The sequence below is a fragment of the Protomyctophum parallelum genome (genome assembly GCF_964188405.1).
Source record: "Protomyctophum parallelum genome assembly, chromosome: 10".
Lineage (NCBI taxonomy): Eukaryota > Metazoa > Chordata > Actinopteri > Myctophiformes > Myctophidae > Protomyctophum > Protomyctophum parallelum.
In genome coordinates this window covers 29,782,703-29,796,665 of record NC_139704.1, presented here as the reverse complement: position 1 = coordinate 29,796,665, position 13,963 = coordinate 29,782,703, and the positions used below count along the sequence as shown (strand labels likewise).

General features: G+C 41.6%; 1 protein-coding gene across 2 annotated transcripts in view; it reads left to right on the top strand.

The window, feature by feature from the left end:
* LOC310866215 (striatin-like) overlaps positions 1-13,963 on the top strand; it is a 65,423-nt gene that overhangs the window by 17,990 nt on the left and 33,470 nt on the right. For both annotated transcript variants that reach the window (XM_083775702.1, XM_083775701.1), the window contains exons 2-3: positions 2,794-2,897; positions 10,197-10,270. In XM_083775702.1, coding sequence (XP_083631828.1) covers positions 2,794-2,897; positions 10,197-10,270 — 178 coding nt within the window. The remainder of the gene's footprint in view (positions 1-2,793; positions 2,898-10,196; positions 10,271-13,963) is intronic.

Genomic DNA, 13,963 nt, shown 5'->3' with positions numbered 1-13,963 from the left:
AGATGCTATTTTTCAACAGCTAAAGCATAACGTAATGCTTAAAACACCAAAAAGGGGTTCCCACCCAAAATGGGTTCTTTCACTATGAATTTTGTTTGTCTGTTACAATCACTCTTTTGCTCTCTAGTCGCTGTGTCCATGGCCCTGTGCGAGTCCTGCTTCCCATGTCTGTTCTTGCGATAGGCCAAGTTCAGATCCCACGATCAGACCTGTGAAAAATGACAAATAAACTGCTTAAATGTGGGGAAAACTGAAAAATCAGCGTTTGTCAGTCCTGCCTATATATGCACAATGCTCAATTCCAGATCGATTGGCCAAACCCACTGAGGAGAAAAGAGGATGCTCCGCTGAGACAATGTTTACTCAATTTTATAGTAGCATTGGCACAAATAAATACTACCAATCTATTAAATTGCTGCCAACTGCACTTAGTCAGTGTTTCTTTTTTTTTGTACAGTATATGTTCCGGGAATCCTGTCCCAGACTCAGTCGGGGACAGGATTGGTAAGTATGAGCGGCGCTCTATAGAGAGAAGCATTGGATGCAGGGTTTCCATGTAGAACAGAGTAGAACTTGCTCAGAGACACGTAGATGGTGTGAAATCATGTTATTAATAACCAGGCAGATTGAAGCCTCATCACCATGACTCCTTGTTAGCAGTGTTGGCTGAATTTGCTCCTCGTGAAAAAAAAACTGTATTCCAGCCTACTCAGTCTGCTGAAAAGCAGTGGGTTTTCGGTGAGGTTTCTCTCCCTTTTAATCCATTTCGACCCGAGGATGATTCTACAAATGTTTCTATATCACTTGTTCTCAAACTACTTCGAGCCCCAGAATTACTGTATAATGTAATTGGCCGCAGACCTCCATCTGAAAATATGTTGTTCCAGGGACGCAAAAGATTTGAGTTGAAAACGTTCTCTGAAGGAATACATTAAATGCGCCGCCACAAATGCGCCGCCACATGCGCCACATTTTCACGAGTTAAAAGAAATAGCAGATCTACAAGCTCGTAGCGCGGCACTCTGTGCCGTGCTATGGAATTGTAGATCTGCTATTTCTTTCAATAGCTAAAGTTTAACATAATGCTTAAAACACCAAAAAGTGTTCCCGCCCAAACTGGGTTAAGCTGATGCGGGTTGGCTCTTCTTTAAACCCCTTAAAAACGTGTTTATAAATGTAGTGTTAAATATAGGCTTCCCAAGAGAGGAAAGTTGGATCCCACGGCTGCACGAACCACGTTTGAAACTAGAAAGCAGCTGCTGTTTTGGCCGTACTGTGCAGTCAGTCATGCTTGTAATATACAAAAACACTGCGACTTTCTGTTTCTGTTTCATTCTGCTTCAGATTGTTATATTTTGTCAGATTGTCATTTGTGATTTAGATTAGAAAGAAACGGTTGCCATGTTTCTTTACAGTTCTGTCTTGGTCGTGTCACTTTCAGTGGTGTTTTAGCCCATTTTGGGCGGGAACCCCTTTTTATGCTTTAGCTATTGAAAAATAGCAGATCTACAAGCTCATAGCGCGCCGCTCGTAGGTGTGCTATTTTTGAAAAATCGAAGAACGACTGACATAGAAACATAGCTTTTTCATAAATTTTTTTGAATCTGATCTCAGGTCAAAATGGGTTAGAACAACAGAGAGTGATTCTGACTTGGAGACGGTGAACATGACGAGTTATTGAAAATAAAGCAACTTGAACTGCAAGATTCATCTTCCTCTTCAAAACAATCCCACCCACTGACGCTCCAGGACGAAGGGCGGCTCACTTACTCATTGCCTTATACTGCTGTAGACAATAACTTAATAACAGGCCATGAAAGGAACGAGACTTTGTTTTGTTCCATTTAGTTTTGGCCCCATCTTTGTTCAACTGGGGCTGTGAATAGAGAGGGCTAGTAGCCAGTGTGTTGGTTACACAGTAGAACAACAGTGGAAAAACATTTCTAAGGGTGTCTATGATTCTGCCGATATCTGTTTCACAACCTGATGAGCATGCTTGCATTGTTAACGTATACACACACGTTTAAATTGTCACCAGTCAGTGTAGTGTTCCTAATTACTGGTGTCGTCTCTAGGTACTAGACTCGAGGGTGGTCAAGTCTACTCGTGTGTGACTGTGTGTGACTATGTGTGTGCGCGTGCACGCCTTATATATGACGTAATGCTGACTCAGACTCAGTGCGACAACAGCTGCCTGTCTGCTGCTGGAGTGGAGGAAGGATTGATTTATACTCTGTTGCGTGCCGTTGTCGCGTCACTCACTCGCCGTGCTATAAATAGCAGATCTACAAGCTCACTGAACTGTATAGATCTGGGGGGAAAAGATCGGCCATTTCCGACGCGCCACATCCAGCGTGCGATGACGTATAAAATCAGGCTGAACACTGGTGTGTGTGCACAGGATGGTGGCGAGGAGAGAAGGAAGGAAAGAGGGAGGGACGGTGTGTGTGTGTGTGTGTCGGGGGGGGGGGGGGGGGGGGGGGGGGGGGGGAAATTATGTAGGTTATATTAAAATAGAACGGAGCAGAACAGATTGTCTCTTTTATTTACCATCATGGATACCACACACATTGATTTGACAGCATGATCCTATTTATGGCTGCACTCTAGTGTCTTCAGATGTTTGCACCACCTGGACTTTGCCTTGTTGTGTAGCCCGGTAGCCGAGTATGTCAAAACCACTGAAGACATTGATTTATATATTTGCTGTATACACACACACACACACACACACACACACACACACACACTGCTTGAGGTCATTCCCTGACAGTACTATTTTTGCGTTTGCAGGCCCAAATCGCATTCCTGCAGGGGGAGAGGAAAGGCCAGGAAAACTTGAAGAAGGACCTTGTCAGGAGGATCAAAATGCTGGAATATGCCTTGAAGCAGGAGAGGTGGGTGCCTTACTTACTTACTTACCATCTGCTACCCCTTCAGCTGGGCTGCATCACGTTAAAGGACCACTTCACACATTTTACACAACCTATCTTCGTAATTTAATGATAAAATGGTACAATCTTTTTATTTTTTTCGCTCGACCTGTGTCTCACGTGTGGGCCGTATTGACCCATTTTGACCTGAGATCAGATTCTAAAAATGTCTTCTACATCCTGACAGTTTTCTGAAAAGGCTATGTTTCTATGTCAGTGTTTCTTCGATTTAAAAAAAATATTTTTCAATAGCTAAAGCATAACATAATGCTAACACCAAAATGGGTTCAAGGCCCAGGCCACACTACACTACGCTCTCACGTGAGGACGCGTTTTGGCTATGCAGCCTTCATCAGAACATGCTCTGATGAAGGCTGCATAGCCGAAACACGCAAGCGTTCCTTTTTGGCGTGTGCCAGTAAAGAAATGGAAATGTGAGTACTTTGTTCGCCATGTATTTAATTTTTGGATGTGCTACCTTTTTGGAATTTTGAAATTCCTATTTTTTATGTATATACTGGACCAAATCCAGTATACATCAAAAATAGGAATTAAAAAGTTTAGCACTCCACTGAAAACCTGATGTGCAACCTCTTTTGTTCTCATTTAGTTATCTAAATAACATACCTAGCATGTCTTGACATAGCAAACAGCATACTGTTTGCTGCACACACACACACACCCTTCTTGTTTGTCCCTCTTTTGATTTTGATTTCTAGTTTTTAACCTTTTAAACGTTTTAAATAGTTTTCTAATAAATATGTCTGTACTTCTTTCTGTAAAGCAACTTTGGGTACCCAGAAAAGCGCTATATAAATCGTATATATTATTATTATTACATATATCTAAAAGAACATGTATATATGTGTATATATATATATATATATATAGCATCTGAACAAGTAAATGACATGCATCTGAATATGTGCCTACTGCCTATAACTAAACGGGCAATAAGGAGTGCTAGTGGATAAAATGGAGCCCCACACGAGGGGAGTTTTCAGACTGCAGTGTGAAGATAGATGGGGAAGCAGCCTCATGTGTCTGCAGTCCTCATGAGAGTCATGGCCACGGGGTGGTCATGCAGAGTTCATTCCACAGCGGAGAGGGAGACGGGAGAGAGAAGAGACTATAGGTCGCTTGGAGCTTTTGGCCAGGGTGTGTTCGGGGTGAGAGCGGGCCAGTCGTTCTGTATCTGCTCTGTCCAGGGTGTGGATAGGGAGGGGTGGATTATAATATCCTTGCACGTAGGGGCCGGGGTGGGCGGGAAGGGGGGTGAGCTGCCCTTGGCTTTGATTTGATTTATTTGATATATTCATAGAAGAGCAGTACAGAATTATCAGGATTGCACAAAAAGTCTTATTTCCATTGTGATCCAAATAAATAGTTACAGCATTATGATAAGAAGAACATGTGTACTAACATTACAATACAAATGACATTTACAACCGGCCATCATAGATCAATAAACAAAAGACAATAAATAGATATAAATAGATAAATACAGCACTATACTAACTTGCCCATCAGCCACTTTTTCAACATATTTTTAAAAATGTTCAAAGACTGGGCAAATTTAATTTCCCTTGGGATTTTGTTCCAATCCTCCACCCCTGTATACTGCCTTGTAGGACTAGGTCATCATCAGATCCTCCAAGAGAACACACTTGTTTTTGATGTCTGACTGTGGATGAGAGCTCAGCATCATATTGTATTGGAAGGACAGGACTGTCCGATACACAGACAAACTGTGCATCAAGGTCAGGGACAAAGAAGGGAGTGGAGAGCACCCTCCCCGGTGGTACGGTGACCCATGTCACCTTCACAGTTCTGCTGTTCCCCTCAAAAAATGTCTGGAATAAATAGCCTGTCAATGGCCACACACGATACGGTCCCCGTCGCATTAGAAAGGACCCAGCGCAGCATTTTCTTTCTTTTCATTTTTCTTTTTTATCTTCTCCCAAACACATTGTAATATAACTTCAGCATGCAGCATTTGCTGCAGCATCAAGGTCATTTAAGCCAATCAGACTTCTTGTAAATTAAGTAATGCAGATGTTTAACTTTTCTTTTTGTTAAATAAAACCAAATGGACCGATAAGGGTCCATTTGGTTTAATTTTACACTCTCAAGAGTTAAAGATATAATATGGGTCCATTTGGTTACTAACTTTCCATCATTTAGCTGTGAGCCATCTTAACTAATTTAGACCTGAGGACGATTCTACAAATGTCTTCTAAATCCTAGCAGTTTTCTGAAAAACCCATGTTTCCTTCTCAAACAGCAGGACCCCCAGAAATATATGAAATTGGCCTCCGACCCCCATCTGAAAATATGTTCCAGGGACCTCCCAGAAGCAAAGATTTGAGTTAAAAACGTTTGCTCTAAAGTCTGAAAGAATATATATTCAAAGATTTGCGCCACATTTCAAGATTTTTCAAAAATATTTTTTAAAAATCTTGAAATCTTGAATGAGCTGGTAGATCTGCTCATTTTCAATAGCTAAAGCATACCACTGCTTTAAACACCAAAAGGGGTTCCCCCCCCAGAATGGGTAAAGCCTGAGTTAGACTTGCTTGCACACCATGTCGCGCACCGGGCAATTGCAGATCTGTAAGCTCCGACACTGTCTTGTGAGCTTGTAGATCGGCTATATGCACCGACCTGTAACTATATACTGTAATCACCCTTAAACGTGAGAGGAGTGAGACTTGTGGCAGGACCGGTTGCCAATACCTAAACTTCTAGTCTGGTCAGTAGCACATGACCTCTGTTTACATTCACTGCCCTAAAGCAGTGGTTCCCAAACCTTTTAGCCTGTGACTGAAAAGAGAACTAGTGAAAAATAGCAGATCTATTTTCACTTCTACTTAAACATTTGTTTTCTAATGTATGGAATGTCTTAGATTTTTCTTCATGAAATTACTGAAAAGAAATAATATAATTTGTTTTTAATTCATAAAAAAAAAAAAAAATCAATGTTAATTTAACTCTGGTAGTGTACAAAATGGAACAAAAATGGACCCATTAGGGTCTGAGTTACATTGAGATCCATTTGGTTACAAACTATCATTTAGCTGAGGACCCCCTGGAACTCCCTCAGGTACCCCGGTGGGTCCCCGCACCCCACTTTGGGAACCACTGCTGTATGTGACATCATTAGCCTATAAAACAGTGATTCATAATTTATAGGCTAATACTCCCTGGATAAATAAATCCACCCTTCCTGGATAAATAAAGCTGAGAGTGTACGGCCAATGAGGGCCATATTAGTACAACAGGATCTGATAAGGGTCACACGGTCAAGTCTCACCAATGTGTGGCTTTAGAACAGATTACATCATATGGCAGCCGAGCCTATGAGATTTCTAATTTAATTCTAAGTTTTTAGAGCACTTATGACATATTATAGGATATCACAATGTTTTGTTTAGAGCACTTGAGACGTAAATCATTTGTCAGCCAAGTCTATGGACAGTTTAATGTTGGGTTAGGAGGGCCCCACATGGCGACGTAAGACAGTTTAATGTTGGGTTAGGAGGGCCCCACATGGCGACGTAAGACAGTTTAATGTTGGGTTAGGAGGGCCCCACATGGCGACGTATAAATACAGTGGTCGTGGTCACCCCTCCCTCTTTTTGAGTATCTTTTCTGTATCAGTGGTGCTCAATATTTCATGTCAAGGACCCCAAAATGTATCTGTAATTGGCCTCCGACCCCCATCTCAAAATATGTTGTTCCAGTGACCCCCCAGAAGCAAATCTTTGAGTTAAAAACATTGGCTCTGAAAGAATATATATTCAAAGATTTGCGCCCCATTTTCACGATTTTTCAAAAATAGCAGACTTACATGCTCGTAGTGCGGCACTCAGTGCCGCTATTTTTCAATAGCTAAATCATTGATAAATAGCAGATAATGCTTAAAACACCAAAAGGGGTTCCTGCCCCATTGACAATTAATGGAGAATTTACGTCACTAGAGCGAAGCCCGTGTTATGATGTCAGAACAGGCCTGGTTATGATCTACATATGGACATATAGGGCTGATCAGGTCCAGAGCCCGGGGCAGAGGCTTTTGTGCTGGTTCTGGACAATGGGAAATGCATGCTCCACCCAGTTATTATCTATTTGTCCCTGCTATGCCCATATATGGAGTTCTTTGTCCAGGCATGCCCAAATATGGAGTGTTGAGATGTCAGAACAGGCCAGCTTATGGAGTTCTACTCAGGCCATGCCCAAATATGGAGTGTTATGATGTCGGAACAGGGCCAGCTCCATATATGGACCCTGGGCTGAGGCCCTGTCCAGAGCCCGGGCAGAGAGAGGCCTTTTGTGGCGGTTCCGGACAACCGTGGGTCCGCCCAACTCGTCACCGCGCACTGCACTCCCTGTGTGTGCAGGTGTGGAACGTGTGTGTCTAATTGGAAGTCGGTGGGGCGAACGGTTCCGCGAGTTACAGTTGGATTACACACTTACGTGGAATACACACTTAAGTGGATTACACACTTACGTACAGACGTACGTATTAGTGCATTTATAGATGGATAGATGTTACATCATGATGATGTACAATGATAAGAGCGCCCCTCACTTCAGACGGGTGTGATTTTTATTTTTCAAATGGATTGAGGCGGGCGGGTTTTACATTTACTTTAATTTCTTTATTTTATATTTTTCAACAATAGCAACAATAGCAGATTTAGTCGATCAGCTGGTTTGCAATTTTCCCTGACAACTTTTGCCATCTGAAACTATGTTGTTCCAGGGACCTTCCAGAAGCAAAGATTTGAGTTAAAAACATTCGCTGTGAAAGAATATATATTCAAATATTTGCACCACATTTTCACGATTTCTTACAAAAATAGCAGACCTACAAGCTCATAGCACGGCACCGAGTGCCGCGCTATGAGCTTGTAGGTCTGCTATTTGCACAGCACTGCGGACCTCCACTGATTGTCAAAAAAGTTGAAAATAATTGAATTGACGCCCAGGATTAGATAACACTTCTTGAATGTATGGTTGGAGCGTCACTAATAATTATGCCCGCAGCATGTTTCTTTTTCTCCTTACGCCAGCATTTCTGTCACTATGATGTGAAAGGTTAGGGGCTCCAAGATCTATATTAATTAAACTCCCATAAGGTTAATTGGAAATGTGTCAATATATGAAAAATATAAATAAAAAAAATATGTGACCAGATTTCACTGAGAGCCTGCCATCGCGCAAATTACAGCTTTTCACCAGAGATTTTTTTGTATGAGTTAATAGCACAGGCAGACTTGTCACATACAACTAGAGCATGTCTGAAATAAGTGTCAGCGCTGAAATTGACATGTAAATATGAAATAAATGCCCAAACATGTAGCTGGGTGTAATGTTAGAGTCCACAGAAGTGAACCTTTCAAGGCTGTTTTCTCAACTCGCTGTTTTCTGCAAGACTCTATAAGCCATATCTCCAAAACTGTTGGGTCAAACTGAACAACCAACATGTCAATTTGAAGCTATGATTCCCTGCTTTCATAATTATGACATATGACAAAAACGAAAATTTAAAAAAAAATCCAATGGCAGTCCCTCTGCACAAAAAAAATGCTCTTCAAGATTATTTAATAAAAAAATAGTATTTTTGCTAAGAAAATGATGGATAGTTGCAGACCTACATTTTAGTATACGCCATATGGTATGTCTAGTTTATGACCGCACGGAATTGGGACACGGTGTCAGTGTTGTTGTGTCTCCTCTCCCGGCATTGTGTTATTTAGGGAGGGACGTTAACATGTTTCCCACCTAGGTTGCTTTACACATGGAGTTCCCCTCCCCTCCCCCGGCGGTCTCCGTAAAGCGTATATATTTATATATCCTATTCCTTCCTTCCCGCCCATGGGATATATCCTATTCCTTCCTCCTCCCGCCCATGGGGGGGGGGGGGGGCCTCCCCAGCCTCAGGAGTGACACACAACCGTCCTAGAATGAGAGCTATGCTGCTGTTGCTTTCCCTGCAGGGTTGCCATGGCAACGGGTCATGTCTCGGAGGACTGGGATAAAAAGAGTAACTGGGATAGCCTTCTTGAATTTGCACAGGATGTTCCCAATTTAACCCATTTTGGGCGGGAACCCCTTTTGGTGTTAGCATTATGTTATAATATAGCTATTGAAAAATAGCAGACCTACAAGCTCGTAGCGCGCCACCGAGTGGCGCTAGGTCTGCTATTCTGCTATTTCTAGGTCTGCTATTTTTGAAAAGTCGAAGAACGACTGACATAGAAACATAGCTTTTTCAGAAAACTGTCAGGATTTAGAAGACCATTAGGAATCTGATCTCTGATCTAAAATGGGTTAAAAAGAAATGTGATGGTTATAGACTAGTCCTTCTGGATGACTTGGGGTGGGGGGGGGGAGGGGAGGGGGGGGGCGGGGGGACTGCGGAATGGTGGGACGGACGGTGTGAACTGCAGGGCATGCGTTCTTTGCGATTCACTCCCCCAGACCTGTGCCACTGATGTGGGGTTTCTGATGTGGGATGTGTGTGCATCAGTGTACTGTACATGGGCATGTGGCTGGTAATCCAGTCTGGCAGTGTGCCGCGGGTTCGACTCCCGATCCTGACGGCCTTTACTGCATGTCAACCCCCCCCATCTCTCTCCCACTTTCCTGTCAGCCTACTGTCTGTCCCTCCATAAAAAAATATAAAATAAAGGCGAAAGCCACAAAAAAAGAATCCGTGTATACGGGTTCATTTGGTTACACTTGTACACTCTCAGAGTTATAAATGGATTTAAAAAATAATTATGCTGTCTCTACACAGATGTAAGCAACGTCACATTGCTAATATTCCGTGTATGTGGAAAGCACCAGAGATGCAATCTACAAGTAATCATGTGAAACAAACGAGCTGATCGGTTCCCGTTAATTAGCCCACTTTAACCCATTTTGGGGCGGGAACCCATTTTGGTGTTGGCATTATGTTATGCTTTAGCTATTGAGAAATAGCAGATCTACAAGCTCATAGCGCGCCACTCGGTGGCTTGTAGGTCTGCTATTTTTGAAAAATCTAAGAACCACTGACATAGAAACTTTTTCAGAAAACTGTCAGGATGTAGAAGACATTTTTAGAATCTGATCTCATGTCAAAATGGCTTAATACTGATCGAATGATGTAACGCTGTGCCAGATACTTTGCATAAAGGGTTTTCTTAGCCTGCTTTCAGACCTTGTTAATAATCAGCATTGTTTGATTCTCCCTCTCCTTTCTCCTACCTCCAGAGCAAAGTACCACAAGTTAAAATATGGAACGGAGCTGAACCAGGGCGAAGTGAAGCCCCCGACCTACGACTCAGGTAAGACAGATGTTGCCATCGCCCTCGCCTCCAGTGATGGAAAAGTACTTTTACTTAAGTACTGTACTTAAATACAGTTCTGAGGTATTCGTACTTTACTTGAACATGTCAAATTTTCAGTACTTTTCAGTAATATTGTACTTTTACTCCACTACAATTATTTGACAACTTTAGGTACTAGATTTTGATTATTATTACAAAACCCACTTCAGGCCTATATACATTTTGGACATTTGAAAATAGCCGATCTACAAGCTCCCAATGCGTCGCGACTCGACGCATTGTGAGCTTGTAGATCTGCTATTTTCAAAAGATTTCTATACATTTTAAAACGTAAAGGGACATTCTGCACAGTGAGTACTTTTGGTACTTCAAGTACATTTTTGATGCCAATACGTTTGTACTTCTAACTCGAGTACCGGTAAATTTTTTATTCCGGACTTTTACTTGTAACTGTAATATTGCCGTATTCATACAGCCTCTGCTACAGTAAATCACTGTGATTGCTGTGTTCACATACCTGAAATGACATCGGGTGCCCCGGCGTGCGTTAATAGTCTGCATACTTGCGTACATGTCGAATCCTGTTTCCTGCTCGCTAAGTTTCATCACTGTGTCGTCTTTATTTCCCTGGGAACGTAACGTAATGTAAGAGGAGTTGTTGTGCAACGGCCACCGTTTCACCCGCCATAAGTGACTGGGGAGAGCAATGTTAAACACCAGACCAGTTGTTTGAGTTTCACTGGATGACACTGTTTGTCATGTATACATTTCTTTCCCTTATTTAGCCATCGTTTAACCCGTAACACTTGCCGCAGCGCTGGCTGGATGAGTCGATGACCTTACAGGCGTATGTATTTTATGTAGACATGGTAGCGCTCTATAGTGTATATATACTCATTCAAACTCATTGTTTCATTGTACAGATATTCTACTGTACAGACGGATGTTAGGTTGTATTTTCTCATCTATTTGATGTTGGTGTTCTGTTCTTGCTTACTGTAAATCGCACTGGATTAATAACCCATTTAGACCTGACTTAAAAACATTCACTTTGAAAGAATATATCTTCAAAAGATTTGCGACACATTTTTACGAATTAAAAAAAAATAGCAGACTTACAAGCTCGTAGCGCGCCACTCGGTGGCGCGCTATGAGCTTGTAGATCTGCCATTTTTCAATAGCTAAATTATAACATAATGTTTAAAACAACAAAAGGGGTTCCCACCCCCAAAATGGGTTAAGAGTGTCTGATAAATGCCTAAATTGTAGATACAAAAACACTCTTTTAGCAAAAAACATCCTGCTTTGATCATCCTGCAGACGTCTGGATGTGCCATTCATTGGTTTAGTAGAATTGAGGGTGAAAACGTCAGATGCTATACCTTGCTTTCAGAGATATTCGTAGTAGTAGTATAGTAGTAGAAAAATCACACCCACAACAGCACCCCTAGTCATATACTGGTGCTCATTAACCAACACATAGACACATAGGTGAACACGGAACATTGCTGTTCCTTGGAGTGGTTGCACCACTCAAAAAACCCCATCAGATATCACATAACCGGTACCTTTGTTAGTGTGGTTGTTGCACGTTGCATTGTGCTTTGTTGCAAAGACTCTGTCAACTTTAGGAATCTTTCACCTTCCGCAGGTGTGTAACTGGGTCAGTACCGTGGCTTGCAGCAGTACTGCCTGTTAGGTGTATAAGGTTCTTTATTGGGGCCAACTTTACTTTTTATAAAGGTGTTAAATTAACCCATTAGAACCCATTTAGACCTGAGGACGATTCTACAAAATGTCTTCTAAATCCTGACGTTTTTCTGAAAAACGTATGTTTTTATGTCAGTCGTTCTCAAACATTTTTATGTCGAGGACCCCCCCCCCAGAATATATGTAATTGGCCGCCAACCCCCATCTGACAATATGTTGTTCCAGGGACCCCTCCCCAGAAGCAAAGATTTGAGTTCGCTCTGAAAGAATATATATTGAAATATTTCCACCACAAGATCTCCACAGCTCGTAGTGCGGCACTTGCTGCCGCGCTATGAGCTTGTAGATCTGCTATTTTTCAATAGGTAAAGTATAACTATAATGCCTAAAACACCAAAAGGGGTTCCCGTCCAGAATGGGTTAAGACCTGGTACGCATTTTTGTCACCTTAGCTTTTAACCACATTAACCTTTTTTTTTTTTAACTTTAGCTAAAAAATAGCAGATATACAAGCACATAGCGCAGGACTATAAGCTTGTAGTCTCCCAACAGTGCATGTAGGAGCTCTACGAAGGTCTCATCCTAGCATCAAACCGGTGTCCCTTTCCACAGCACTGTGGAAAGGACCTCCACTGATTGTCAAAGAAGTTGAAAATAATTGAATTGACGCCCAGGATTAGATAACACTACTTGAATGTATGGTTGGAGCGTCACTAATAATTATGCCCGCAGCATGTTTATTTTTCTCCTTACGCCAGCATTTCTGTCACTATGATGTGAAAGGTTAGGTTAGGGGCTTCAAGATCTATATTAATTAAACTCCTTAGGCCTGAGGTCGAAATTAAAAGAAATTGTCTTCAATAATACTGACAGTTTTCTGAAATACCTCATGTTTCTGTATCAGTGGTGCTCAATATTTCATCTCAAGGACTCCAAAAATTATATGTATTTGGCCACCGACCCCCATCTGAAAATATGTTGTTCCAGGGACCCCTCAGAAGCAAAGATTTGAGTTTAAAACGTTTGCTCTGAAAGAATATATGTTCAGACTCACGAGTGGCCCACCGAGTGGCGCGCTATGAGCTTGTAAATCTGCTATTTTTCAATAGCTAAATTATAACATAATTTTTAAAACATCAAAAGGGGTTCCCGCCCAGAATGGGTTAAGACCTGGTACGCATTTTTGTCACCTTAGCTTTTAACCACATTAACCTTTTTTTTTTTTTACTTTAGCTAAAAAATAGCAGATATACAAGCACATAGCGCAGGACTATAAGCTTGTAGTCTCCCAACAGTGCATGTAGGAGCTCTACGAAGGTCTCATCCTAGCATCAAACCGGTGTCCCTTTCCACAGCACTGTGGAAAGGACCTCCACTGATTGTCAAAGAAGTTGAAAATAATTGAATTGACGCCCAGGATTAGATAACACTACTTGAATGTATGGTTGGAGCGTCACTAATAATTATGCCCGCAGCATGTTTATTTTTCTCCTTACGCCAGCATTTCTGTCACTATGATGTGAAAGGTTAGGTTAGGGGCTCCAAGATATATATTAATTAAACTCCTTAGGCCTGAGGTCGAAATTAAAAGAAATTGTCTTCAATAATACTGACAGTTTTCTGAAATACCTCATGTTTCTGTATCAGTGGTGCTCAATATTTCATCTCAAGGACTCCAAAAATTATATGTATTTGGCCACCGACCCCCATCTGAAAATATGTTGTTCCAGGGACCCCTCAGAAGCAAAGATTTGAGTTTAAAACGTTTGCTCTGAAAGAATATATGTTCAGACTCACGAGTGGCCCACCGAGTGGCGCGCTATGAGCTTGTAAATCTGCTATTTTTCAATAGCTAAATTATAACATAATTTTTAAAACATCAAAAGGGGTTCCCGCCCAGAATGGGTTAAGCTGACTGACTTGTGTATAACACAGATTATGTGATTTCTGATTTGTGAACATGTTATACATGTGGTTTGT